This window comes from Phytophthora sojae, assembly GCF_000149755.1.
Source record: "Phytophthora sojae unplaced genomic scaffold PHYSOscaffold_11, whole genome shotgun sequence".
In the NCBI taxonomy this organism is placed as follows: Eukaryota; Oomycota; class Peronosporomycetes; order Peronosporales; family Peronosporaceae; genus Phytophthora; species Phytophthora sojae.
In genome coordinates, this window is record NW_009258125.1 from 1,303,659 (window position 1) to 1,330,517 (window position 26,859).

General features: G+C 50.9%; 8 protein-coding genes across 8 annotated transcripts; 2 read left to right on the forward strand and 6 right to left on the reverse strand.

Annotated features, from left to right (window-relative positions):
- Positions 1 to 260: 260 nt before the first annotated feature.
- Positions 261 to 2,327, reverse strand: PHYSODRAFT_527511 (hypothetical protein; the record flags this gene model as incomplete). Its single annotated transcript, XM_009538117.1, has 1 exon — positions 261 to 2,327. The coding sequence occupies one exon, from the start codon at positions 2,325 to 2,327 to the stop codon at positions 261 to 263; it is 2,067 nt and encodes a 688-aa protein (XP_009536412.1).
- Positions 2,328 to 3,347: 1,020 nt separating this feature from the next.
- Positions 3,348 to 5,679, reverse strand: PHYSODRAFT_306247 (hypothetical protein; the record flags this gene model as incomplete). Its single annotated transcript, XM_009538118.1, has 3 exons — positions 3,348 to 4,380; positions 4,425 to 5,113; positions 5,140 to 5,679. 3 exons carry the CDS (start codon positions 5,677 to 5,679, stop codon positions 3,348 to 3,350), a joined length of 2,262 nt encoding a protein of 753 aa, XP_009536413.1.
- Positions 5,680 to 6,407: 728 nt separating this feature from the next.
- On the reverse strand, positions 6,408 to 7,309 carry PHYSODRAFT_306248 (hypothetical protein; the record flags this gene model as incomplete). The annotated part of the gene is made up of 3 exons (XM_009538119.1): positions 6,408 to 6,668; positions 6,719 to 7,245; positions 7,288 to 7,309. The coding sequence occupies 3 exons, from the start codon at positions 7,307 to 7,309 to the stop codon at positions 6,408 to 6,410; spliced, it is 810 nt and encodes a 269-aa protein (XP_009536414.1).
- Positions 7,310 to 8,176: 867 nt separating this feature from the next.
- Positions 8,177 to 8,566, forward strand: PHYSODRAFT_306249 (hypothetical protein; the record flags this gene model as incomplete). The annotated part of the gene is made up of 1 exon (XM_009538120.1): positions 8,177 to 8,566. The coding sequence occupies one exon, from the start codon at positions 8,177 to 8,179 to the stop codon at positions 8,564 to 8,566; it is 390 nt and encodes a 129-aa protein (XP_009536415.1).
- Positions 8,567 to 13,099: 4,533 nt separating this feature from the next.
- Positions 13,100 to 14,328, reverse strand: PHYSODRAFT_340057 (hypothetical protein; the record flags this gene model as incomplete). Its single annotated transcript, XM_009538121.1, has 6 exons — positions 13,100 to 13,308; positions 13,404 to 13,741; positions 13,841 to 13,941; positions 13,994 to 14,117; positions 14,147 to 14,250; positions 14,320 to 14,328. The coding sequence occupies 6 exons, from the start codon at positions 14,326 to 14,328 to the stop codon at positions 13,100 to 13,102; spliced, it is 885 nt and encodes a 294-aa protein (XP_009536416.1).
- Positions 14,329 to 19,194: 4,866 nt separating this feature from the next.
- Positions 19,195 to 20,210, forward strand: PHYSODRAFT_306250 (hypothetical protein; the record flags this gene model as incomplete). The annotated part of the gene is made up of 3 exons (XM_009538122.1): positions 19,195 to 19,376; positions 19,421 to 19,910; positions 19,959 to 20,210. 3 exons carry the CDS (start codon positions 19,195 to 19,197, stop codon positions 20,208 to 20,210), a joined length of 924 nt encoding a protein of 307 aa, XP_009536417.1.
- Positions 20,211 to 21,731: 1,521 nt separating this feature from the next.
- PHYSODRAFT_348117 (hypothetical protein) lies at positions 21,732 to 25,533 on the reverse strand (the record flags this gene model as incomplete). The annotated part of the gene is made up of 7 exons (XM_009538123.1): positions 21,732 to 22,218; positions 22,467 to 22,788; positions 22,865 to 23,020; positions 23,262 to 23,435; positions 23,502 to 23,622; positions 24,792 to 25,359; positions 25,431 to 25,533. 7 exons carry the CDS (start codon positions 25,531 to 25,533, stop codon positions 21,869 to 21,871), a joined length of 1,794 nt encoding a protein of 597 aa, XP_009536418.1. The 3' UTR covers positions 21,732 to 21,868.
- A 137-nt stretch (positions 25,534 to 25,670) lies between these two features.
- Positions 25,671 to 26,255, reverse strand: PHYSODRAFT_288823 (hypothetical protein; the record flags this gene model as incomplete). Its single annotated transcript, XM_009538124.1, has 1 exon — positions 25,671 to 26,255. One exon carries the CDS (start codon positions 26,253 to 26,255, stop codon positions 25,671 to 25,673), a length of 585 nt encoding a protein of 194 aa, XP_009536419.1.
- Positions 26,256 to 26,859: the final 604 nt, after the last annotated feature.

A 26,859-nucleotide genomic window follows, 5' to 3' on the forward strand; every position in this document is an offset into this window, starting at 1 on the left:
GTCGCTTGTCCGCCCAGTCACCCTCGCCATCCTCCGGGGCCCTGTAGACGATTCGCCCGCGTAGTACGTCCGTCCACCGCCTCAGGAACTCCCACCGTTGCTCAAGCCCCTCCACCGTCACGAAATAACCAGGTTACGCTACGCGTGGCAGCGGGGTTACTCGGCTACTCTCATACTTCAAGAAGTAGTCCGTAAATGTTAATGCATAGTTATTAATACGCTGTAAATCCAGTGTACGTCACACGCATGTATTGTAGTCTCTAGGCAGCACCACCACTCGTGACCCGCCACTTCCAGCAAACCAAGGAATCACTCTGACTGACAAAGCGGAACCCTCTCGCTCGAAGCCACTCGTTGAAATGCCAATTTGATCGATCTGCTAGAAACTCGCAGCCTCCGAGCTCATGCTGGCAGTGGAGAAGCAGCCACTCCATGATTTCCAGGCGAGAAGTCGACAAGATGCACGCTGAAGGAAACCGAAAGTCTTGTGGCCGCTCTGCATACAGAAACATGACAATCTCAAAGTTGCCGCGAGACACAGCGTCTTTGATTGCCGCGGGGCTGCAGCCCTCGCTTCGATGTGTGTGAAGCCATCGGACAACTTCGAGATGGCCGGCGCTGCACGCGCTATCCATTGCGCGCGTCGTGCAGCCTTCCGTACGTTCATAGTGTAAAAACTTCACAACGTCGAGATAACCCCTCCCTGCTGCTGAATCCATCGCTTCGGTGCTGCATCCTTCATTTCGATTTATGTGTAGGAACTTTACAACCTCCAGTTGGCCTCGAGATGCAGCCATGTCGATCGTCGCAGCTGTGCATCCTTCGCTTCGGGTTTCATGAAGATATTTCACCACTTCTAGGAAGCCACCGACGGCAGCGCGATGCATTGCTGCGTTGGTACAGCCCTCTCTTCGGTTCTCGTGGAGAAACTTGACGACGTCAAGGTGTCCATTCGCTGCTGCTCGATCCATGGCAGCAACAGAGCAGCCTTCAGTCCGGTTGTAGTGTAGCCATCTTACCATCTCAAGGTTGCCTCTGGCTGCAGATGTATCCATCGCGGTCGTCGTGCAATTCTCCGTTCTGTTCGCACTCAGCCACTTGACTACATCCAAATGGCCACTCTCCGCAGCACTATCCATCGCTGCAAAAGTGCATCCTTCACTACGATGAACGTGTAGCCATTGCACAATTTCCAGAAACCCAAAGCTCGCAGCTTTGTCCATGGTTTGAGTAGTACATCCCTCCGTGCGATCTTCGTGTAGCCATGACACCACGTCCAAGTGCCCGTTCTGCGCTGCTCGATCCATGGCGGCTTTTGTGCAGCCTTCACTTCGATTGGAGTGCAACCATTGCACCACTTCCAGGAAACCCTTCCTCGCAGCGCCATCCATTGCTGCAGTAGTGCAACCTTGACAGTTATTTTCATGTAGCCATTTCAACATCGCCAGATCTCCGTTCTGGGCAGCCTTCTCAAACGCAGCACCCATACGACGCTCACCCAAGTCGTCATGCAACCACTGCACGATCTCCATTCGACCGTGATCGGCTGCTACCCCCACCGTTCGATCTCCTGGCCGAGCGTACCCATCTTGCACCGCCCACTTCAAAAACCACAGGCAACCATCTCCTGCAGCGCGATCGAAGTTCACGGAGCGATCCTCCAGCTCACAATTCATGACAACCCACTGTGCTAACTCCCAGTGATACTTGTCCTGCGCCGTCCTCTTGGCGCCGTCAGCACTGACTCCATACAACCTGTGTATCCATTCCACCAGGCCCTGATCTCCTTGCGCCGCAGCCACGAGCATCAACTTGGCAGCGCACTCTTGATGGGGTGCGGCATTAGCTTTCAGCCACTCTACAGCTTCAACATCCTGCTTCCAGGTCGCTCCACCCATCTCCATGCCGCCCCAATATCCGAGATCCCGGTGGTGGGAATGTAGCCATTTCAAGATGCCCAGGTGTCCTCCAGCTGCTGCTGCACTGACTGTCTTGGTAAGGAAGCGGTTAGGACAATAGTACTCCGCGAGCCATTTTAACGTCTCCAAGTCTCCTTGCGCAGCAGCCGATGCCGCTGCGTCATTGAGAATGGACCACTTGTAGCTTGTATCCATGTTGGCTTGCTCTCGCGCACTCAGAAACTTTACCAGGCGCAGACTTGGCGTGTGCGCGTAGCCCGTAGCCACTGTCCACTGGAGCGAGACAACGTCCACGAACTCGTCGATGCTGCGAGCAACATGAGGAAGATCACCGCGCCGGGACGGTAAACACTCGCGGCAGACCAGAGCGACGGCAGTGAATAGCGGGAACCCAGCAGACGTACCCATCATTTCAGACTGTAAAACGAAGAGAGTGTTAAAATGCAGTTAGTGTGGGAACCAAAATAAAGCCATTTTGCGACGAGGCGAGTCCGAAGGAGCATTAGCAATTCTTAGCTCCGTGGTTCAATACTTACAGAAGTAAGCATGGCGGGCCCTAAAATTATTGGGTAATTTATTAATATTTGTAAAATAATTATTGGATAATTTATTTTTACTCATTGGCGTAACATTCAATCAACATTCACCAGATAATCATTTTGGTGTTTTATCCAGTCAAAAAAAAAATCGGCAATAATGACACGGCAGCACCGCTGGGGGTTGCTATCCCCGTGGTGCTCGGTGCTCGGTGCTGCGGAACCGGATCAGCTACCGCTGGCCCGAGCGCGAGGAGGAAGTCTGGGACATCGGCCGTCGTCGCCTGGAGGTTTATCTGCCCACCGCCCGCGACAAGTTCGAGTACGCGGGCTTGAAGTTCCCGAAGTATGCACTCCACAATCGGATGAATGGCCGCATAATCCTCTGTCTTGGTAAGCTTGACCAACTGCAACGACCAGCAAAAGACCTCCACCCAGCGGTTATGCCATCAAATCCGACAGAACACTGGTCCAGTACTCAGCGGCTGGAGAAACCGAATGCCAACATCAAGGCCACCCATCGATGAAGCACGACAGGTACGGCTTCATGAACCTTAGGTGCTGGCCTACTACTCAAAACCACTTCTTTTTGTTAGCTTTCACGTCTTCAAATTCAAAGAGCTTCAGTTGGATCGTTGCAGGCACGTTGCCTTGGCCACAGCAAAACGAAGCCAGGCCGCTAGAGTAGATGATATTAGTTGCTTGAAGGCCTGCTCCAATAATAGTTGCTTGAAGGCCTGCTCCAATAAGATCCCGTGGCCTGGATGAAGGGGGCGATATACACAGTTAAACGCCAATCCGTGGATTTTCACAAGTGAAAAAATAATTGATAACACAGCGGTAGGTACACTATAATGCTACGACGAGAAGTTTCACTGGAATTGGTGTGAATTCAAATCGGCACGGGAACAGAGTATTCCCATGTGTCGCGAGTTGGTTTGAAGGTATAGACTCGACGAAGAAGCGGAGGGGCTGCAAACAGGAAAATCTTCGACAGCACATTCTCATCCAACCTACCCAACGAAGAGAGTGAAATATTTTCTTCATGTTTCCTCTTCCTGCTTGACTCCTTTGCATACTGCGGGAAAATCACACTCAGTAGCGCAACTTTAGCGTCAATCGGCAGCTTCAACAATCGCATCATGGGCTTGAGATGATGTTTTCTTAAGCCAGACACATCACCGAGGTAGCCCATCGGAGCGACTGCGTCGAAGTACTCCAGGCTTTTGTTTATCTCCAGCATTTGGTGTATCACGTTAATCGCGTCCTGAGGAGTTGCTTCGTTAGCCCCATTTTCTCTGTCCCAGTCACCCATCCAAATGTAGAGATGCTGTCGAAGCCGTCGAACGCATTGTGCGAGTGGGCTACTGTTGTCGGTTAGTCTTGTCAACAAGACACGAACATCGTCCCAGTCACAGCCCAACTCTGGCAGTCCTTGGTGAGTTGCCCGATAGTCGCAAAAGCTGAGTCGCGCCTCAACCCGGTGTCTGCATAGAGCGAACTCGTCCAAGTTCGGGCAACACTGGAAAATCACGCGGTCATCCAGTTGCAGACTGTCTTCTTTCAGTGAGAGAAACCTTAACGGACGACCGACCGCTGCTAAAAACTTTGGAAGCCCCTCATGGTCAACTTCGCACGGGCACGGGAATGAAAGCGTAAGTGATGTTACTCCACGCGAGCTCGCTCTCACTGAGGTTGTGTGCGCGAACACGAGGTCGCTTCGTTGAACTTGGCACCACCCAAAGCCAGGAATCATCACATTCACCAGCGTACTCTCTCCATCGTCGCTGAATGTTCGAACGGATGGAATAGGCTTGTCCAGTGATATCGGAATGGAATCCGTCCATGGTTGACCTTGGTCGTCAAGATCCCAATGAATCTCACTGTAGGCTTTCAGTGTCGCTTCTCGTTCTTCCACTCGGCCTCTGGAAGTCCCACACAGATCCTCCTCTGGATGCTCCGATGCTACGATGCTACGATAGCGCTGAAAGCTTCCATGTCCTCGACGGTCATGCTGTCCACGGAAGTGAAAGCCAAACATTCGAGCGAAGAGTATTCACGAGCTCGCTTGGAGAAGAAGGCATAGGCCAGCCACTTCCAGCTTTCGCCACTATTGGTAGCGTACTTCGTGCTGATACACAGATGCATAGATACATTTTTGGCCGTTTGGTTGGCCACAATAGCTGAGCACATGGACTGGAAATCACGACAGCGCAGGGCGTGGTCACAGTCCAAATCAATCGTACCAAGCTGAAGTGGAGACGATTCACGTTCAGCTTTGCCGTCCGAGGCGAAGATCCTATTCATCGGATACGGTTGCTGCGGAGTGTTGAAGAGGGTCATCATTAGCTCTCCGAAAGTCAGCTTCGAAGTTCCCTTGACTTCAAACAGCATGCCCAGCTGGCCCATCCACAAGGAAACTTGAGAGAACCACACATTCTCCTGCACCAATGCAATCACCAACTCGACGTACTCAAAGGGCGTCCCCCTCTCTCCAAAGTCCAAAATCATCGGCTCCATCACGAAAGTGCAGCGCAGCGATCCAGACTCAACTTTATTCTCCATGTTCCAGTCGTATATCTCCCACTCCGCTGTGACCAGTTTTTCCGCGTTCCAAATGGCTTGCAGCGCCCTCACCCCATCCGAGGGGTCACTCGTCTCAGCGAAAGCAGTCGCGCCGGGACTTTGATGTCAACACGAGGCTTGTCTAGCGGTAAATTACCAGCCAGATCTGAAATCTTCTGTAACGCGTCCAGATATTCTTGCCTAGCTTCGGTCCGTTGGTAGACTCCAAACCACCGAACGAGGTCTTGTTCCAGGTTTTGGGGGAAACTGTAGCGTGTATCCCCTTTGATCATGTAAAGTTGGAATAGAACAGCGATTTCTTCTTCGAATATTTCTTCTCCTTCCACGCCGAGGTCCACGCCACACTGGTGCCCCAGCAAGTATCTCCACGCGGATTGGTCCACGTGCACCACAGCAGCCAGTAGAGCCAAAGCTTCTCTAAACTTCTGGATCGTGGCCTGGAAATCGTTTTCCGCTGCTTCGCTGAGACTTCGCTCGTAGTTACGTGTCGTACTGTCTTTGAACCGCGCAGGGGGGTAAACTTCCAGGGAGCGTCGCTTGAAGGCCCATATGGCTTCATCCGACTTAGGCCAACAGTACTTGATGTGAGTGCGTAGCACCTCCGTCCATGGAGCGAGGAAGTCCCAGCGCTGCTCCATCGCGTTCTCAGATGGTTATACCAAGCGACACATGTAATCAGTTACACTTTGGCTATGAAACGTAATCATGTATACTGAGGTGTATACTCCTCGAGGCGACAGATAACCGAGAGTGCAGGCGAACCAAGGATCGCCATCGCAGAGCGGTAAAAACCCACCTTGGAGAGCAAAGGACACTGGGGCAAGACCTATTGAGAGGCATCAAAGAATTGCTTGTTCGACTAAGGAATCGGCTCACTTGACCCTGCCAGGCAGCGAGTGCTTTTATCAGCAACTTTAATAAGGTTATGCATCTGTCAGCTAACATGCTTGATCTTCCAGAACTTTGACTTCATCCCTATAACCACTGTCAGAAACTTTCTGGTCTTATCAATTCACGTAAAACAATTTCTCTCTCGGTGAAGCATCTCAAGACCCTAAACGGCAAGCTGGCACTTCCAGTCATCGAAATAGCAACAGCGCTATTATAGTACGAACAAAAATGAAGAAAACACACTTCGAAGTGGTTTTTCTTCATTGTCCAGCTTCCACCACTCGACGAAGCCCTTATATTTCTTGAAACTTCACGGTCTGCACATGGTTGGGACGAAGAGATACGCGCACCGACCGTAGCTTCACGTTCACTAGGCATAACGGACATTCATTAATTCTGGCTGAAATCTACGACACCCTGTCCAGTCATCGACCATTCCTTCATTTCGCACTTGCATCGTGCCCAACAGTGCAGACTATATGGGAATGTCAAACAACTCTCCCGTCGGCCCATCATCGTGTGAACCATGAAGGTACACCTCCCGCAAAAGTCGAGGTGCAGCGAACTGCAAAAACTTGGAGAGCACGTGCTGGTCCAGCTGGTAGTATCCTCGGATTGTTTGCAAAGCACGACGCTTCCGCGTTTTGCTTGCCTTGGTAGTCATGTGGCGAGGAGTGAGCACACTCAGGAACGCCAATTTGCTCTCAAGTGGGAGAATGAGCGCACGTTTGATAGGCTTCAAGTGGTGTTTTTGAAATGAGGCAACAGCTCACTTGAATGACGTACTGGCGTGATGATGTCGAGATACTCCAGAGTTTGGTTTGCTTCGAGCATTCGCAGAAGGCCACTCAAAAGATTATCAAAGTCTTGGCGGTCGGGAAGCATCCATGCATTCAGTAGATACACCAAACGCACTCGCATTCGACGCGCGCACTTTGCCAGTGGGTTGTTCGAATCCCCAAACTGGGTTGGCAGAGCTGCAACATCATGCCAGTCGCACGTGAGATCAGGCAGAGGTAAGCCGTTCGCGTGATGCTCGCTGAAGTTAAGCCGCATATCCACCCCGTATCCTCCATACATCGCGATCTCCTCTAGGTTTGGACAGCTTCTTATAATCCAGTTCTCGTCTATCTCGCCCCTGGCATCGTTAAGCGCCAAAAATTTCAGGGGAGGCCCCACAACAGCGATGAATTGAGGCAAACCGTCAGCCTCGTATGGATCAAACTTTTCGAGCCTAATGTGAAGCGAAGGCACGACCGATGCACTGGGCTCCTCCTCGGTAGACTCAGCAAAAACCAGATCGCTGCGTTGGACTTGGCAAACCCAGGGATCGTGACATTGACGAGCTCACACACTCCGTCGTCTCTCAATGGACATACTGGCCGGAAATTGGAGGCCAATTCTTAATGGAGGGGCTGCGATAGGCTGCAAACCAGCTGAGCTGATTGATGAAGTACGGCAGAACTGGAGCCGGATTGACCTGGGGTGGCTGGATGACGAAATGACGGAGTTCGAGGTTCGAGAAGCGCTCAAGCGATGCAAGCGTGGCAAGGCAGCGGGGCCGGACAGGCTGGGAACTCGTTCTACCGAGACTTTGAGGATAAACTTGTACCCATTATGACCCGCTTTGCCAATATGTGGCTTCAATCAGGAGTGTTCCCCACTTCGTTCAACGAGACCTACATATTCAGTATCGCGAAAAAGCCGCAGGCAACACACCCGCTTGACTTCCGGTCGATATCGCTTCTAAATAGTGACTACAAGGTACTCATGAAAATTTACACACAGCGTATGAGGTCATGCGTCGCGGAACTGGTCCACCCAAACCAGTGTGGCTTTGTACCAGGGCGCATAATTCATACTGCAATTGACTTACAGGAGGCAGCAACGGCGTCGGAGCGTTCCAGAGATCCTCGAAGCACTGCCCAAGCACTGCTGCTTGATTTCGAAAAGGCCTACGACTCAATTGACAGGGAATTCATGTTTGCATTGCTGGAAGCGAAAGGGTGCCCGCCCAAAATGCTGACCATGCTGAAGCAGCTCCACGCCAACACGACCGCAACGTTCCTGGCCAATGGATACCCCTCTAAGCCTATTCAAGTTACAAGCGGAATAAGGCAGGGATGCCCCCTGGCCCCTATCCTTTTCATCATTACTCTCGATGTTCTGTACGATATGTTAGAGGCCTGTCTTGAGTTTGAAGGTATTTCCCTGCAGGGCGTAGATGGTGTCACGAAGTTGAAAATGGCTGGATACGCCGATGATACGGCAGTGTACGTGGAGAATGGAGATAAACAACACGTGGTCTTGGAAGTGGTGAATAAAGTCTCTAACTATTCTGGATTACACGTCAACATTGGCAAGTCGGTAGCGTTGCCACTTGGAGCAGCGGAAGATGCTACACAGACACGGCCACCAATCGAACAACCAATTCCAACGGATACCGAATGTCGGTACCTAGGTCACTGGACGGGTGATCTCAAGACAGCGTGGTCCAGAGCCTTCGAATCGCTCACTAGCCGATTGATCCTTGCTAGTAATTCTGTCCTGGATAGGGTCAAGCTCGCTAATGCCCTAATCTTGCCGAAGATTGCCTTCGTTGCGCCTGGCATGCTTGGCCATCGACAGAATTAATCAAGGAAGCAAGTGCCCGGATTAAAAACTTCGTGTAGAAAAGTTCTTTTGCGATGCCTTCAACTCCTATAGCAGGCTGGTTGCAGTGCAAAGTGGCTGAACTTCCCCCAAAACCAAGGTGGATTATCCATGCCAAACGTGGTGACAGAGCTGTTGGCACTTGGCGCTAAAACGGTTGAAGCGTGGGCGCTCACAACGAATACCACAATCAAGCACGCGGGCGACATCCTCCGCCAGGTGCAAGCTGAAGATGGTACGGAGATCTTCTCGCATGTGGTACCAAGACCTAAGCAATTACCTGCGTGGAAAGCGCGTATCACTTCGCGCTTCAGGAGAGACTTGGTTCCAGTATGCGTGCACGTCATCCAGTTCGAACGGTGTCGAGCTTGCGCGAGAAAATCTACGCAATCAATGTAAGCTCAGTCACGGGGTTCGTACGAGGTGGAAAAATGGAGGCCTAGAATGTGATTTATCCTCGCTGCTCGAGGGCCCCGTGGCAGACTTGGGGAAATTATTAAGCAATGAGCATGGGAATTTATAATCGACGGTGTTCTAGACTCTCGCGTCTATGACGTAAGGTATCTGTGTGAAAATACGAGATTCAGTCCCCCGAGCAGGAAATTTTGAGTTGATCTCCGACGAGTCGGGGAGATAGCTACACCCAGATGGATCAAACCTGGAGTAGTGGAATGGTGCTCAGCCAAGTTTCAATACCCAATACCATCCAAGCAAGCGACGCAGTTTCGCGAGTAGCGTTGTCGCTACTCTCGGCATTCCCAGGATTGCTTCGAGCGCCAACCCCGTCTCAAAGCATGCACGTCAAACATGATGCAAAAGGGTGCTGGAAGTTTGTGCTCACGCACAAGCCGGGAACTGCACTCGTTCCGCGCAGTGACACAAACCCCATCCCGATTGGACAGCAATGTTTAGAAGGCGCGATTGCCAAGGTCATCGGCAGCCAGCCTCACCGCACAATTTGTACCAGAGGTCCGAAATAATAATAGCGATCCAATAAATAATTGGGTTTTGCAATACTAATTTTTATTATTGGAGATCTACGATTCCAATACAATACAGTATTGTACCAATTATTGACAATTAATATGAAAAAAGGTTGCACGGCGCCAAACATAGCAAAGTACGTCATAAAATGATAGCTAGGTCTACATACGCAACGATTAAGGCGTAGTAAAAACCATAATGGGCAATCAACATCTTTAGAAACCAATATGTACGCAAGTCAGAACATCAATGACGCCCAGATGTAGTGAATCCTGCCGAACACATCACATCAGGGGACGGCAGCGGATGGCAATCCACTAGGGACTTGAGCTTAATGTTTTGATATAGTGATTACGCCTTTGAGGCAATTGTAGAAGAAAAAGCGAAGTGGGTCCGCGAAGCAGTTGATCATACAAAATGCTTAGTCTGTAACCAGGTGCACACACTATGAAGTGTGTCTGTGTGAAGCTTGACTGGTCATGATGCGGTGAACCCATTACCTGTGGCTCGCGTGGGTCACCGCCGCGACATGCTATCGAGCCCTTAACTGCGGTGATACCAAGGTGAAACCCTGGAATCCACTACACCAGATTTACGATATATAGCAAGATCCAGATATATCTCCCTCACATATTACTACCGGTAGGTTGTTTTAAGCATCCACCATGCAAAGTTTTCTAAAGCAACACCCCAAAAAGTGTTTCTAAACGACTCTGTAATCATATGACGCACAGAAAGTGGTTTATTTCTTCTGTAGAAATGCCTCAAATTGAAGAGCAGTATATTTATATTGCGGCAACTTTTATTATTTCTCCTTGCTGAATTGTAATTTTTATTACGGTCTAATCTCGTACTCAATTCAATATAGTACTGTATTTTCGGACCTCTGATTTGTACTCCTCATAAGTGGATCACGAGGATGTCGCTAACTTGGACAGGAAAACGGAGATGGAGACTAACAACCAAACAATACAAGAAGAAGATAGCAGCCACACGAGCAGAGCAAGGGAGGCTAGTCCTGACGCGGGCCCAAGAAAAGCTGGTTGCAGAAGATGAGATCATTGGAACCGCATTAAACAACATGACGTGGGATCAAATTCGTCACATCATCGGAACAACCACGTATGAGCAGCAGGTCCTGCATAGATTAAAACTTCACGGTTTCAAATGGTGAGGTTTGTATAAGCCACTTTATCCTACAGCAGTAAGTTAATGAGCTAGATACCACCGTCGCTTCCGAGCCTATACATCTCGTCCGCCCGCCGCATAGTTGAAACGGTCCATGCAACTTCTGCCAAAATTCCACACGGGCAGCATCGCGGTCCCTACGCCCCATCGGCGTCGCCTCCCCCTCCCCGAAAACCGAAGTCTTCTCCACTGCACTTGTCCAAGCAGATCTGCGTTCCTTGCTGCCGTATATGTTGCAGGCCATCGTAAAGCGCCCCTGCAGCGCTGTTGATTCCCCAAGGCGCTCCGTATAGCTGCCTTAACACTGCAATTTCTGCCCCGCCGCACCATGAATTTCGCCGGTATCACCCACCCACGTCGCAGACCAGCTCCTTGTGTCGCAGGCCACGTTGACATACAGCATGTCTCCGCTCGTCACTGCGGTACTGAGGATGGGCTGCGCGATGCACGCCCAGCGACCCGGTGACCGGCCAGGACCGCGCACATGCCAGTAAGGCATCAACTTCCAGGTGGGACCACGGCATCACCCGTGGCCTGGTTTCTACAGGGAAACGGCGCGGAGGACAACACGTCCCCCGTGGCCCCCCCCCCCATGGGCCCCGCCTTCCGGCTGACGGTATAACCGCCGCAATATGCCGCCGCACGCAGCGACGCAGAAAACCAGCTTGGTCCGCGGTGCCACCCCCGAGCTGCCCGGCCGTGGCATGCGAGCACACCGGCCAGGTGCACGCCGTCCACCGGAGCCCCGGTCGCCAGGAACGACTGGCTCCACAAGGGAGCCGCCGTCGTCCAGTCGTGGCCAATCAGAGCGCTCCCGATGCTCACCGGCGCACTCTGATTGGCCGGACCGCTGGGTCAGCCGGCTCTATCGCCGGACTGCCCGCTGATTGGCACTCCAGCCGGCTTGAGCTCCACGGCGCAGATTGACGAGTAGATTAAAACTCCACCGCTGTGGAGGGTGGAATGAGGCTTCTAATTCTATGGCCTGCCCCCACGAAATCTGCACAGGGTTAGCAAGTACACCCAGCCACATTTTCTGGTCGTGTACAATCGCGAAGCTGGCTGGGGTAGTTTTCTTGAAGGCTGGAGGTCTGCACATGGAGGACGTGAATTTGGAACGGAAACTTAGATTTTTTCCCTGAAACTCAGGTTGCCGCCGGAACGAATTAGAGCCCACGTCGAAAGATGGGCAAAACATCGATTTGACCGAGACGCGACTAGCTTCTCTTTTGAAGTCGCGAATTCGTATTGGAGAGCAGGTGTTGCCAGTGTAATCAGCTTTATCTGGCGGTTCCGAGTAACTGTCTTGTACTCAGAGACAACCACGAAGTTTGACCAGCACCTCCTTCTCTCTCAGCTAAAAGCAAAACTGCGGCGTAGCTATACGCAAGTTACTATGGATACGCCTTCGACACGGGAAACGTACGCACAGTAGCAAGTCACAAAATTCATCCATGGAGAGCTACTGAAGAATGCGCTCCAGCTGCCAACATCAACGCTGGTGACGCGGCCCCCGGTCGTGGGATTCGCCCATGGTTGCGCTAGAGGTTCTCCCAATATTGGAGGCGGCAGTGGAATACTTTGTGCCGACCCGCACAGCGTAATTTGGGCTACTAGTCTAGTCTTCCCTTCCCCAATGTGTAAATTCAACCTAGCGAGTTTCGTGGCACTTTTTCGTCTCCTCGGTGCAGCTGACAGACTAGGAGTCAAAGGAATTCATGTTGCCGGAGATAATGATCTCGTGATAAGGACGCTGAATACTCGTACTCCCCCCCCAGGCTGCTCGGCTACGGGGTTGGTTTTTTAAATGCAGACACATGGCTGACAAGGTCCGAGTTGAGTCATGGATGCAAACCTCCAAAGCGGCAAACCAGGGTTCGTGTAGTCTGGCAACTGCAGCGGTGGAGTCTGGGCAGACGCTGGAACCAACACCAGAGTACCTCATCTTGACATTCCCCAGAATGCCGCAGCTTCTGCAAGAAGGCCTCGTGGAATGGTCTAATAGAAGGGGAGACGCGCAGGTTCTGCTGGCAGACCCCGAAGAACAGCAAACGAAGACGTAAGTAGTGAGAATCGGCCAAGGGTAAAACCACGGCAGTAGGGTTGTTAGGACTCGGAAGTTACCCAGTTGTCCAATATACCTCATCATCATCATCATACACTCCGTCGTCACTGAAAGTCCGGACAGAGGCAACGTCAGCCTCGAACGTGAAGGAGCAGGCATCTCTTCGCCGTTGGCCTCGATTATTGAAACGATAGTAAACTGGAGATCCTGCCTTCAGCACCGCAATTCGTTCATCAAGCTCCCCACGGGGGCAACCGTAGAGATCTTCTTCAGGGTGCTCACGAGTTTAAGATGGCCGAAAATGCCTCCACATCCTCCTCAGCGATTCTCCCGATAGAAATCAGCGACAGATCCTCCAATGACGACAACGCGCGCGCTCTCTTAGAAAAGAGGCCGTAAGCTAGCCATCTCCACCAGTGTCTGCTACCAGCAAGATCATCATGGCCCATTTGCAAGCGCATGGATGGCTTCTTCGACGTCTGGTTGACTGCTATTATATCGCCTTAATCTCAAACTCCTTCAAGTAATACGGACATTCCAAGTGGACTGTGCCTATCCGAAGTGGGTCCGACCCAGGCCTACTTGCACCGCCCGACGCACTCCGAAATGCATGAGCCATCAGCTGGCCCATTAGCTGCTTCGACGCGGTTTCATCAGATCTGAGCTTGCGATTAATCGATAGCCCCAGTGACAACTGAGAGACGCGAGTATTTTCAACCACCATGTCCTTCACCACTTCGACCATATTCTCGTCGCTGTGGTATCCATTAAATTCCGCAATCACCGGTTTCAGCACGAAGGTGCAGCATAAGCACCCTGAAGTCACATATTTCTTCCTTCGACTTTGTTGGTACTGCAACGTGTTTAGCCCCACACGCTCGGGGTTGGTCGCGACCGTGCTGATGCGGTCTGAAGTCCGTCTGGCCGTCGATGTCAAAACGTATGACACCGCACCGGTGGGTGTCCGACTGACAGCCGCACCTATTTTATTTAGATGAACTAGTCGCGATATCTGCTACCGTCTAACTACAATGCACGTCTTCATGCCGTGCACGAACTGAGTTCCGATCTTCTCGCCGTCTCTAGCCACTCGGGTGTACGCCCACTCGTGCCTACCCGACTCGTCGCAGCCGTCGAGAGACTTGGAAGCCACGTGCTTCCTCGTTCGTCACTCCGCCGTCGTCCACTGCCGTGTAGCCATCCACCGAGTCCGTGGTGGCGTCTAGCCACGCTTCGTCCACATTTCGTCCGTTCGTCTCACCCGAGCGCGCTGTTGCTGACTTGTCCGGCTGCTCGCTAGCCGTCCAAATCGGAAGTGAGCTCACATGTCGAGCTCGCAGTACTCGTGCTGCCTGAGGGGCCGGGGTCCAGTGTTGCCGATCCTGTCGACCACGCTGTCCGCTGGATGCACGTCCCACTCCTGCACCAGCTGCAACACCGCCAATTGGCGTCGCGGCCGAGCTCGCTCGTGCCCGTGGCGTCCACTTCCTTACAGTACGCTCTCCATTGCTCCTCCACTCTCTTCTCCGCCGCTCTGATGTCTCTTAGCAAGTGTTCACACTTACCCTTACCGGTAAGACTTACCCCCGGATAATTTACGGAAAGTAAGCGGGAACTTTTTTTAGGTTAGACTTAAGATGCGGGATTGAATCAACTGAGAACCCTCTCACCAGACTGGTGACCAGTCGGCACTAAGCACCTTTCTCCCGTCCACGCAATTTAAGCTGACGCGGGGAACAGTGACGCTCTACGTGGCACTCATTTCCACGAGTCTATCGAGCTCTGAGCGCAGCAATGGCCATACATATTATGGTGGAGGTGGGACGATACTCTTGTCTTGTTGACAAGGCTAACCTACAACAGTAGCCCTCTTGCGCAATGCGTTCGACGGCTTCAACGGCGGGTCTCCTTATGCCGAAATTTCCTGCTGAGTAGGTACACAACAAGAGAAAGGTCACAGCTCTGTCCATCTGTTTGGTACGCTGGATGCGAACGTATTATCGAAGATTTTCCCGTTTGCAGCCCCTGCACTTCTTACTTGGGAATACTGTACATGTATCCTGTTCCCGTGCCAATGCTGATGTAACTTCTTGTCCTGGTACTGTACTGTACCTTCCGCCGTGTCATCATTTCTTTTTCGCATGTGGGAATTTACGGATTGGCGTCCAAAGTTGTGTTTATCGCCTCCAAGGGATCTTATTGGAGCAGACCTTTAAGCATTCATGTCGTCTATACTAGCGATCTGGATCGTCCCTCTGTGCTCGAGGCGACTAAATCTACCCTGATCCATCTGAAGCCCTGTACAAGCACATCCGAAGACGTGATAAAACTAACAAAATAAGTGATTGTGACGAGACCAGCGCTTCCGGGGTCCCTAAGTCTCATCACGCCGTTCCTGCCGCGCTTCATCGACGGAAGGCTTCATGCTGCCATTAGCTTCTCCAGCGGTCGAATAGCAGCGGCTGGCGTGGAGGCTTTTGTTAGTCGTTGCAGTTGGTATGGATTATGGAGGCAAAGGACCCAAGCTGGAATCCAGCGCCTAAAGATCCCTTCGGCGATAGGCCTTTGTCATGTACATAGATACTGTATACGAAGGTCCTCGTACAGCCGAGTACATGTATTACAATACATGTACATATCGCAAGGGAACGCATCGATTGCAAAGATCGATTATGGTGGCATTCATCCGTTTGTGGAGTGCATAGACTAAATACATGCGGGATTGAATCAACTGAGAACCCTCTCACCAGTCGGGACGGCACGGAAAGCACGTTTCTGAACAAGTTGAAGACCCCCCCCCCCAACGCACTTGGAGTTGACTCGGGGAGTAGTGACGCTCTACGCGGCAATCATTTCATCGAGTCAATCGACCTCTGAAAACAGCGATGGCCATTTAGTGTTCTTGGTGCCTGCATCAAGCGTCGAAATCTGCACTGTAGGGCCTACAGCGTAGGCATCTTTCGGTGTACGGGACCCGCATCTATGAGACGAGGTTCAAACTTCAGACTGTACTGTACACTCGTGATAGTCACAATCCCATAGGAAACTTCAATGAAAGGGGCTGCATCAAGCACCAAGTTGGTGCTTGATGCAGCCCCGGCCCTTGGTGACCAAGGGCTCCTCGGGTGTCTCCTTGGCAAGGAGATCACGTACGCGCTGAGGCCCTCTACTTACCGGTACAGTATTTGCACACCGGCAGCGTTGCACAATGGAGGTTTGTTGAGGAGGGCACGCCGCCGCAGCACCGAAAGGTAACATGGCGCAAGACCAATGCCTGTCCCATCTATTGTTCACAGGTCGAAGAGCTGTGCTTGGCCGGCAGAAATTTTTTGTAACTTACCGAAACCGGGTATATTCTATCTAAAATAGGGGAAATGTTAACCTAAACAAGTACATCTAAAAGCTTTGAATGGCTACAAGTATTACTCTGCATCTCAGCGGTTGTTTGCTAACTTTCACACTAAAACCTAAGGTTACCACTAAATGCTATGATGCTATAATTCATTTTTGTGCTAAGGATTTCACGACTACACTATGCTGCCGTTCCATGTTTGGCGAGCGTGTCTAATGTGAGACGATGCACTAAGCTTTCAACACTTGAGGCGTACAGCTTACGTAGCTCAAGCTAGCAGACATGATAGCACGAGATATTGCCAAGCGTTGCCCAGCGATAAAGTATGCTTCAGCGGACTCGGAGGGTGTTAATAATATCTTCACTGCAGATTTGGATAACTGCATGTTATTATAGGTGGGATTCTGTACCATAACGAGCTCTGGTTCGAATGTAGACGATGCGATGAGTTGCGCAAATTAAAATAAAAAGAGAGAGCGATCTATCTGCCTGTTGGATGAGCTCATTTTGCGAAACTCTGACGATTGACTACTAAGGCTTCGCGGGTGCTGCGATAGCTCGTCTAGACTTGTCTAATCTGCATTGCAAGCGACTTCGGTGCGCCGCACATGCTGCGCTCCAGTCACTCTCTGGATACTTAGATACTTCCCCCACTCAATACGATAGTGGCATCAAAATTCATAGCAGCAGGGTTGCGTGCTTTAGCCCTGTATGGGGAATGAGCACTTCTCTTTCCGTGTGAAATTGATGTGGACTACATACATCACTTTTTTTTTGGGGGGGGGGGGGGTAAGAGGTCCTCTATTTACGTTTAACGAGAAACTATAGAGTCCTGGATAGCTGTAGGGTGTACATACATCACTTTGTGAATCTATCTGCGAATATCGGTATCTATCCGGGTGCACTTCAACTTGAGTACCCTTAGCTTCCGGCTAAGTTTCGATGTACCAATATATCGATTACGCATGTGAAATCTCAGGAATGGTTTCGAGCAGTGAGCTACCAAAACGTTTCGTGCTTTTGACGATCTGCAGTAGCTTTAACTCTCTCTCTCTCTCTCTCTCTCTCTCTCTCTCTCTCTCTCTCTCTCTCTCTGTATATCTAGCTAGCTTAGCTCAATAGTTTGTGAGTGGATACCACGGTTTTGATCCGACCCAGAGCATTTAATTTTGTTCAGTTTTGAGGCCAAAAGCTCGTCCTCAGTATCTTCTTAACGTAGTTCAAGAACTCGACTTAGTCGACTGTCAGCAAACGATTTATTTAGCAACTATTCATTCTTGCCAGTAACGTTATCCTGCTACTGTAATGTTCATCGATTGATTTCTGAAGCCTTATTAACAGAAATGGCTCCAAGTCGGGTTCGCATACAAGATTAACTTGCGATTTGAACATGTTTCGCTGAGATTATTACTGGTAAATACCAGTTCTCTGGATTTTATCCAGAGTCCATGGGTGAAGGCCACTGAGGTGCCATTATTCTCACATCAAATACCTGCTAAATATGGGTTTGAGCGCTGCTGATGTTTATAGCTAAAATACCTGTTATACTGGATAGCCTGCGATCTAATCAAATTATGCTGCTATGTTGACCCATCCGGTTGAGATTAAGTCAAATTACCTATTATTTTGCATACCCTTTAATCAAGTATATATACCTGTGATAGATAGCTTATCCGCCACTCAAGCGACATCCATCGGATTTTTTTTCGCTCCAACAACATGCCGACGGGATCCCGCCCCGGTTGCTAGAGGGGCATTGCTTCGAAAAATGTTGTATCTTCGCTTCTCAGCACCGCCAAGTATCCTATACACACTCATACTTTTACCAAATTGGTTTCAAAAATATATGCACGAAGTGCCGGGTTTGCATCAGATTTTATTAAAATGACCGGGCTTGGAGTTTATAATATGGAAAACGGTATAGGCAGCACGGGGACCGATGCCACGAGCAAGCGCAGCGAGCACTGGTAGACAGCGCGCGTGTTCCCAACGTTGCAACATGCTGATCAACTAGAACTTGCATGTCCGAGTCATCCGTCGCCGCCATAAATGAAGACAGGAAAGAGGCTTGACGTAACAGCAAGGGATCTCGTGCCGCATCTCGTAGCTTTCGACCTCTTTCAACCGTAAATCAATGTATAGTCTTTTGCTTAGTCCTGGTTTCCATGCTACAGTAGTAAATAAACACTTTCCGAATCATTATAAGTGGCTTTGGCGTTGCCACCGTTGGCCGCTGAATCGATTGCAACAAATTTCCGGGTGGGCATCGTTAAATATCACCCACAGTACCAGGCTAAATCGTGCTCGAGCATTCAGCAAGCCAATATATCAGTACATAGCTTATTTAACTACCTGACAGTAGCCGAAAAAAAAAACTAAAATATCACTCAAACCAACGCTTACTGATTATCTTATCCACCATATCATCGTCCATAATAAAACCCAACCTGCTCAACATGAATTCAATCAGCTGGACAACGTTAATGGTGATCATGCAGTAAGGCGATCGCTAACTGAGTAAGATGGAATCTGTACTTCCAGCCGACCGATCAAGTGCACGAATTAAGACCGTTTGATACTGAATAGGAAGGTACAAAACATCATTTGGTTATACTTCGGTAGTGTGACCCGTACGACCCAAGGGCATCTCATGAGCCTGCTTTATATTTAGGACAGATTATTAGGAATTCGACTATTGTAGGTACGCACAGGGGGAGTTCAGACTGGCCTGCGCATCTAGTGGCGGATAGGTCCTCAAGGATTGTGCCCGAGGGTACAAGAAATCCGCGTATGCGGTCACCTTGCCGTATGCATTAACTCGCGAACGCAACACGACACGAACCAAAGCCCAGTCACATGCGCCGGGTGGCAGCTCGGGCACAAACGCTCGCCGTCAAGATGCGGCTACACCAGCGCTGACAAGCTCAGCGGGACCGACGAAACGCCGCCCTGCTCGGAGAGCCTGAAGATAACTGCGACCAGTCCACACCTTCTGCGATCGATGACTATCAAGGTGGGGAAATGGACACGGAGATGATCTCAGCATCAAGCGATGAAGATGTGGACATGGCACGCCATCTTGAAACGGGCTTCAAGAGAATTGAACGCTCGTTCGCGGACAAGAAACCGTTCGCGGAGCTCGACACTGTCGACTGCGAGTTTGACGATTTCCAACCGGATGCTCCCTCAGACATGACTCCAGGGTTTCTGATGGTACCGATGATAAGTCGTCCGACGCCTTCGCAAGAACCTCAACCTACGAAACGTCGCTCTGCGATTTAAACAAGCCCGACAAGCTGAAAGCTGCAGCGGAAGATGCCGTTCTCGTCGACGCCACTGAAGCCCAGCTTGAGCAGCGTGAAGATCGGATGACCCAAAACATGCAACACCTCGACTTGGTGGATAATCTACTAAGTGATACGAAAAACATGGATAAAGTGGTTGAATCCATGCGAACGTTCCCTACTGCGTGGTCGACAGTGATATGCAGTGACCTAAACGATGGAGGCGTTAACTTCTGTGAGCTCGCCGATATCCACCTGCTAGATCGCATCCTTGCCGCCAACATGCACAACGCCAAGATGGCCTTCCACGAACGCGTGGAGGCATCTCAACTGCCGTTGGGGAAAACTCGCACAACCTACATGAAGTGGCTGGGTGGAGCACTGGATGGTCAGCCTGACCAAGTGAAAAACCAGTGGGAAATTTTCCGCTTGCTCAGCTCCTTTGAGTTGCTGGTCATGAGCACATGCCCGTTCATATTTGGATCTAATGAATGATTGAAGTCTCTTGTTGTCGATGCTGAAGACGGAATTCCACACGCCCATGTGAAGATGCTATCTGATGCTACAATCCTTCGGCTGCTACGATCTGCCTTAGGGCAGCAACTGCTAGAAAAGCTGCTTGAGCTGGTACCCAACTGTGGTGTGCTGGGGCGCATTGAAAACTTGCGCAACAGCGAACGACTGCCGGAGGAATTGCTTTCAGTGACTTTGGATTGCCTGTCGCCCAGTGTAATGGCGAGCACTGACAACTAAGATGGTCATGGGAGTTGACGTCGGCCAGTCATGTAAAATATTGACTTGGAATGTACATGGAGTGCGGACAGGTGGGCACAACATCATCTCGTCGCAAGTGAAGTACTATTATTTTTCGAGTCGCAGACTACTGCTTTCCCTCGAAGCGGAGGAGTGGCGACAATTATTCATGGCTCGTGTCCTGGAGTGGATGGTCGTATCCAAAACTATTCCGAACAGATATTTGCAGGTCCGGTTGAGCTGGAGTGATCACACATGTTATATCCATACTATCTACGCACCAAATGATGCAGCGGCCCGAAAGACATTGTTCCAGCGCCTTCCCGTGGACTTTGATGAAGATGCAATCCATATTGTGTGTGGAGATTTTAATTTAGCGTTAGATCCGGAGGTGGACTCGATTGCGGACGACCGGCGTTCTGATTCAAGTGTGGCGCCGTTACGTGCGTGGTTAACGGAGCTTAATGTAAACTATCTGTCTGAGAACAACCTTGCAGAGCTTTCACTTCCAGGATAAAATTACTAAGAAGAAAAATGGCCTCCCAGCCAAAGCGCAGCAACCTTGCTTTTTTGCAAAAGAAGAAAATGCAGGTTTTGCATTGAAAATGGAATTACATATGCTAGCGAGCAGGCTCGGATAGCCATCAACGAGAAAAAAAGTTGCCTAGACAAGTGCATCATCGAACAGAAGGTCGAGTTTTATACGATGTGACTTGCGGAAGTAGACTTTTCGGAGAACCGGATCTGCAGCGAATTCTAAAACATTCGTCAACACGTGCTGGTTCAGCGGCTTCGCTATTCTTGCTCCAGTTTGTGTCTGTCGTTTCTTGCTCTTCTCTGCCAAAGTTGTCGGCATACAGACGCTCAGGAACGCGAGTTTGCTACCCAGCAATAACGGATTGAGCGTGCGACAGATGGGCTTGAGATGTTGGACTCGGAAGCATTGCAGGTACTGGTCGTATACAGGATGTGTAACTACTTCAAGATATTCCAGGTACTTGCTTCCCTCCAGCATCTTCAGCAGCGAATTGAAGTCGCGTGCGGTGTCACGTTCATGGTCGCTCCTTCGCACAGATCCTCCAACTTCATCTGAAAAATGCTTCACACGAACTCGAACCCGACGCGCGCACTTGGCAAGCGGATTATCGTTGTAAGCGAGGGCCGCTGCGAATTCTGAAATTGAGTTCCAGTTGAAACGCAGCTGTGGCAAGGAGTCACCCTTCGCGTGGTAGTCGCTGAAGTCCAGGCGAGCATCCACAACCCCTCCGACCAAGATGAGCTACACTGGAGGACAGAGGCCAGATCGCCTCTCGGTGCATCTAACGTTAAACGTTTTAACGAAGCCCCCACCGCTCGAAAGAAGATCAAAAGGCCATCCGAGATTGTAGGGCGCTCCTTGTAAAATCGAAGTCGGAGAAAGGCTATACGTCCACCTCTGGAAGTCATATCGCCATTGCTGTTGAATACCAAGTCGTGTCGTTGTACTCGGCATCGACCGTATCCAGGAACAATAGCCTCAACCCACGTGCTTCTGCCATCGTCACTGAAGGTTCGGACGAATGGTACTGGAACATCAAATGTAATGGCTTGAGGATTTCGTTGGGTTGCCCAGGACACATCGAACGAGCGACCAGCTCTTAGTGTCGCATCTCTTGGCTTCAATTCGCCTGGGGGGAGTCAAATAAGTCTGCTTCTGGGTGTTCAGACTTCAAGATGGACGTAAACCCTTCCATGTCATTGACACTCATGCTGGTCACTAACATGAGCGCCAGCGACTCTAAAGACGAGTACGCTCGAGCTCTCTTCGAAAAGAGCGCATACGCCAGCCACTCCCAACACTTTCGGTTCTTCTCCTGGTCTCGTATGTCCATCCCGAGCAGCATCAAGAGCTTCCTCGACACCTGACTGTGTACCATTGCCGAGCACATGGCTCCAATGTCGCGAATCTGCAGACTCGGAATCCAAGTAATTTCGATCGCTCCCAGCTGGAGCGGGCGTGGATCACCCACTGTGCAGTCAAAAGCGGGATGGTACGCTGTATTTACGAGCTCCGGAAGCCGGCGAGTAGAGCTGAATACACTTGAGATAAGCTGCCCGTAAGATTCCAATGACGGCATCAAACGATCTTCAAAACACATCGACAGCTGAGAGAGCCACGAATTCTGGAACAGCAAGTTCTTAATCGGCGGTGTCAGCTCGTCACTCATATCGATACCGGTTAAGTTGACAATCATCCGCTCCAAAAACAGAGTGCACCTCCGGGAGCTGGAGCTTTGTTCTCATGAGACGCAGAATACTTCTCCCACTGCTCCTTCACAATCCTCTCGGCGGTCGCGACATCAGCAAGTGCTTCAGTGTAGAGCTCGTCACCAGTAACTGAGAACTCCACACGCACAGGAACCTCAAAGTCGCAGCCGGATTTTTTCCACTGTGAATTTTTGTCGAGAGCAGCAATTCGTTGCAGCGTTTCCTGGTATTCTGCACTGGGGTGGAGACGCTGGTGCGGTCCACATAAGAACACCAAGTCGTACTCGTGCGTCTCGAAGTCGTTGGAGTCACGTAGAGTGTCCGTTATGGACTGTTGATCCACAGTCATCACATCGAATCGGGATTTTTTCTTCATAATCGGCCTCTCCTTCGGCGCCGAAGTCCACTGAGCAGTGCTTCTCCAGCAAATACCGCCACGCATCATAATCCACGTAAGCCACAGCAGCCAGCAGCGCCATGGCCTCCCTCATCTTCTGGAATCTTTTTCGAAACTCGGCTTCAGTATCCAAATGGCTCGACGAGGAAAGATTCTGGTCCACAACCTGTCGCGTAGGCAGCAAGACACACAAACCGCGTTGAATGAAGTGCGACGAGCTGAAATCATCCTCCTTGTAGCCCACTTGGTGCTCCAGTGCGCCGCACCAATGCTCCATAATTGGGATTTTCTTCCTTCTGCTTGCTAGTTATACGTCGCAATACGATACGCATTGAACTGAATTTCCCCTTCCATTGACTGGATCTGATATCACGAGCTGTCAACAACGTCCTCCCAGTTTCCTAGACAAGTGCATCGTCGAATATGAGCTCGTACTTGATCCGGTGCGACTTGCGGAAGTAGACTTCTCGGAGGACAGGGTCTGCTGCAAATTCAAAGATATGCGTCAATACATGCTGGTTCAGAGGCTTGATCAGGCTTGCTGCAACCGTTCGTCCCTGGGTCCGTCTTGGTCTCTTGATCTCATCAGAAGCATTACAGGTCGGCATGCAAATGCTAAGGAGCGCGAGTTTGCTCCGCCGCGATACTGGTCTGAGCGTGCGCGAGATCGGCTTGAGATGATGGACTCTGAAGCTTTGCAGGTACCGGTCGTAGACAGGATGGGCAACGACTTCGAGGAATTCCAGGTACTTGTTTGCCTCCAGCATCCTCAGCAGCGCGTTGAAATCATCCAGACGCCGCGTTCGTGATCGCTCAACCGCACAGGTTCTTCAACTTCATCCGAGAAATGTTTCACGCGAACTCGTATCCGACGCGCACATTTGGCAAGTGGGTTGTCGTTGTCAGCAAGGGCCACTGAAATTTCTGAAATTGATTCCCAGTTGAGATGCAGCTCTGGCAAAGACTCGCCGATTGCCTGATAGTCGCTGAAGTCCAGTCGAGCATCCACGACCCCTCCTGATAACGCAAGCTCCTCAAGGTTTGGGCAGCACTGAATGATCGAGGACAGCTCTTCTCTCGGTGCATCTAGCATTAGATGCTTTAACGAGGATCCGATGGCACCAAAGAAGAGCGCCAAACCGTCAGAAACTGAAGGTAATTCCTTGTAAAAGCGAAGCCGGAGAGAGGTGATACCGCTACCTCTAGCAGCCGTATTGTGATTGCTGGTGATTGCATCGTCGAACACCAAGTCGCGCCGCTGCACTCGACATCGACCGTAGCCTGGAACGATACTATCAACCCACGTGCTCTTGCCATCATCACTGACGGTTCGGACGAATGGTACTGGCGCATCAAAAGTAATGGCTCGAGTTTTGGCTGGACCATCCAGAACACATCGAATGAGTGAGTCGCGTCTTAGTGTCGCGTCTCGCGCTGTCACTAAACCCGGGGGAGAGCCAAATAAATCTTCTTCTGGGTGTTCAGACGTTAGTATCGATGTAAACGCCGTCATGTCGGACACACTCATGCTGCAAATTATCATGAACGCCAACGACTCCACAGACGAACACGCTCGAGCTCGCCTCGAGAAGAGAGCGTAAGCCAGCCACTTCCACCGCTTCTGGTTGCTTTCTTGGTCGTGTGTGTCCATCCAGAGTCGGATCGACAATTTCTTTGACTTCTGAGAGTGTACCATTGCGGAACACATCGCTCCAATGAAGCTAACCCGCAGACCAGAGATCCAATTAATCCCAATCTCGCCCAGCTGGAGTTGACACGCATTATCGCCAACAGAATCAAAGTCAGGATGGTAGCTTGTGTTCGCGGTCTTTAGGGGCCGGCGGGTGCTATCAAACACGCTCGAAATAAGTTGCCCGCAAGATTCCACTGAGGGTATTCCACCGTCACCAAAGCACAAAGACAGCCAAGAAAGCCACGTGTTCTGACGCAGCAAGGCCTTGATCGTCGGCCCCGTTTCGTCGCACAAGTCGTAACCATTCAAGTTGGTAATCATCCGTTCCAAAACAAAAGTGCATCTCCATTCTCCAGGCGCTGGGGCTTTGTTGTCACCAGAGAGGAGATACTCGTCCCACTGCTCCTTCAGGATCTTCTCCGCTATCCCAGCCTCAGCGAGTTCTTCCGAGCATTCGCTGTCGTCGGAAGGAGCAAACTCCACCCGCACTGGAACCTCAAAGTTAAAGACTGAGTTTATTCGCTGGAGATCGTGGTCCAGCGCAGCAATTTGCTGCAGCGTTTTACGATATTCAGCGCTCGAGTGAAGGCGCTGGTGCGGTCCAAAGAATAAAACCATGTCGTACTCGTCCGTCTCGGTGTCGCGGAATTCACGTAAAGTTTCTGTTTGGGGCTGCTGGTCTAGAGTTATCACATACCGAATAGGGATTTTTTCCTCGTATACGGCTTCTCCTTCGACGCCAAAGTTCACTAAGCAGTGGTTCTCCAGCAAGTACCGCCACGCATCATTGTCCACGTGGGCCACAGCAGCCACTAGTGCATGGCTTCCCTCGTCTTCTGGAACTGGTTTAGAAACATTTCTTCTCGTAGCGAGACGCACAAACTCCACTTCATGAAGGGCGAGCCGCTACACTCGGAGCCAGAGTAGGCCACTCGGTTCTTCAGTGCGTCGCACCACGGGGCCAAGAAGCCCCAGCGCTGCTCCATCTTGTCCTGTCTTCTTTAGTGGGGCGGAAATTTGGAAACTTTAATATATTATGAGGAAACGTTGCAGATAGGAATACCCTCTCAAGAGTAATATTGGAGCTGATATTTCCTAGTTCCCAGTTTCCTAGTTATACGAGCTAGTTTGCGGGTTGGTTCCGGAAGAACGTCTGCAGGTACTTCTCGTACATGGGGTAGCTGGGGCTCTGCGGCGCCTTGGCGCCCAGCTTGTCGAGGCGCAGAGACTTGTAGACCGTATCGGGACTCGCCTTAAAGTTGGTCCAGCGCTGGAGCAGCGCCTCCGTGTACTTCTCGTACAGTTGGTAGTTGGGGCTGCTCTTCGCACTCGCGCCCAGCTTGGTCAGCCCCAGCTTGCTGTACACTTGGTCAGGGTAGACGGACGACGACTTCAGCCACTTGGCCAGGAACTTGTCCTGCTGGGAGGCCATCCACTTCTTGAGCGCGGCCTCCTTCTGGGTAGTGAGCTTGCCGTTCATGAGCTTGTTAGCTGTGCGCCTCATCCGCCACAGCTGGACCGTGTTGTAGCCAAGAAGTCGCTCGTCTTCGTCGTCCGGCAGATCGACGACGCTCGCCACAGCGGTACGAAGGTGGCGGGCGTGTTCGTTGGTGGTAGTCTCGAGAACTCGGCCGGCGTCCGCCTCCACGAGGTTGGTGCAGGCCAGAATGAACGCCAGTGCGAGCAGCAGAGTGAAGTATGGTCTCATAGCTCGAAGAGCTTCACTTCGTGGCTTCCGGCGCGTCGGTGAAGAATCTCGTAGTGCTGAGATGCACGCGGCAAATTGAGGAATGGACGAGGGACTGTAGCCATCGGATCTGTATACGGACGCTGGTGCGCCTGCTCGGCATCATTGCGCGCTCAGATGTTCCTGCGGGAGGAACGCTGCATGAGTTCTTGCAGTTCCTGCGTAAACTTAGGATGTGCTGAATGACGTTCCGATCAGCTTCATCTTTTCGCCTTTGTATGGGATTGATCGGCTTACTGGAGCTCACAGCATGGACTTGATCAAATTTTTTTTCTACGGAAACAGGTGTTGCACGAACACCATGAATTGTACATGCCTTGTCATTACGGTAGGTATTGTGTGAATTTACTGCGATGCCGTAAAATAGCCCTGGAAGTTCCAGGGCCACACAATTCTCTGTGCACGCCTGCGCATGGAAATGCTCTTCGCATCTAATTTTCTCTTAGCCACCAGCGCTCCTATTATAGGTATACATGTAGCCGGTAACCAACCAAGATCGCTACAGTAGTAATCACGCTTCCCCATGATAGCGAGCACATCAAGCAAGCAGGAAACTTTCCAAATT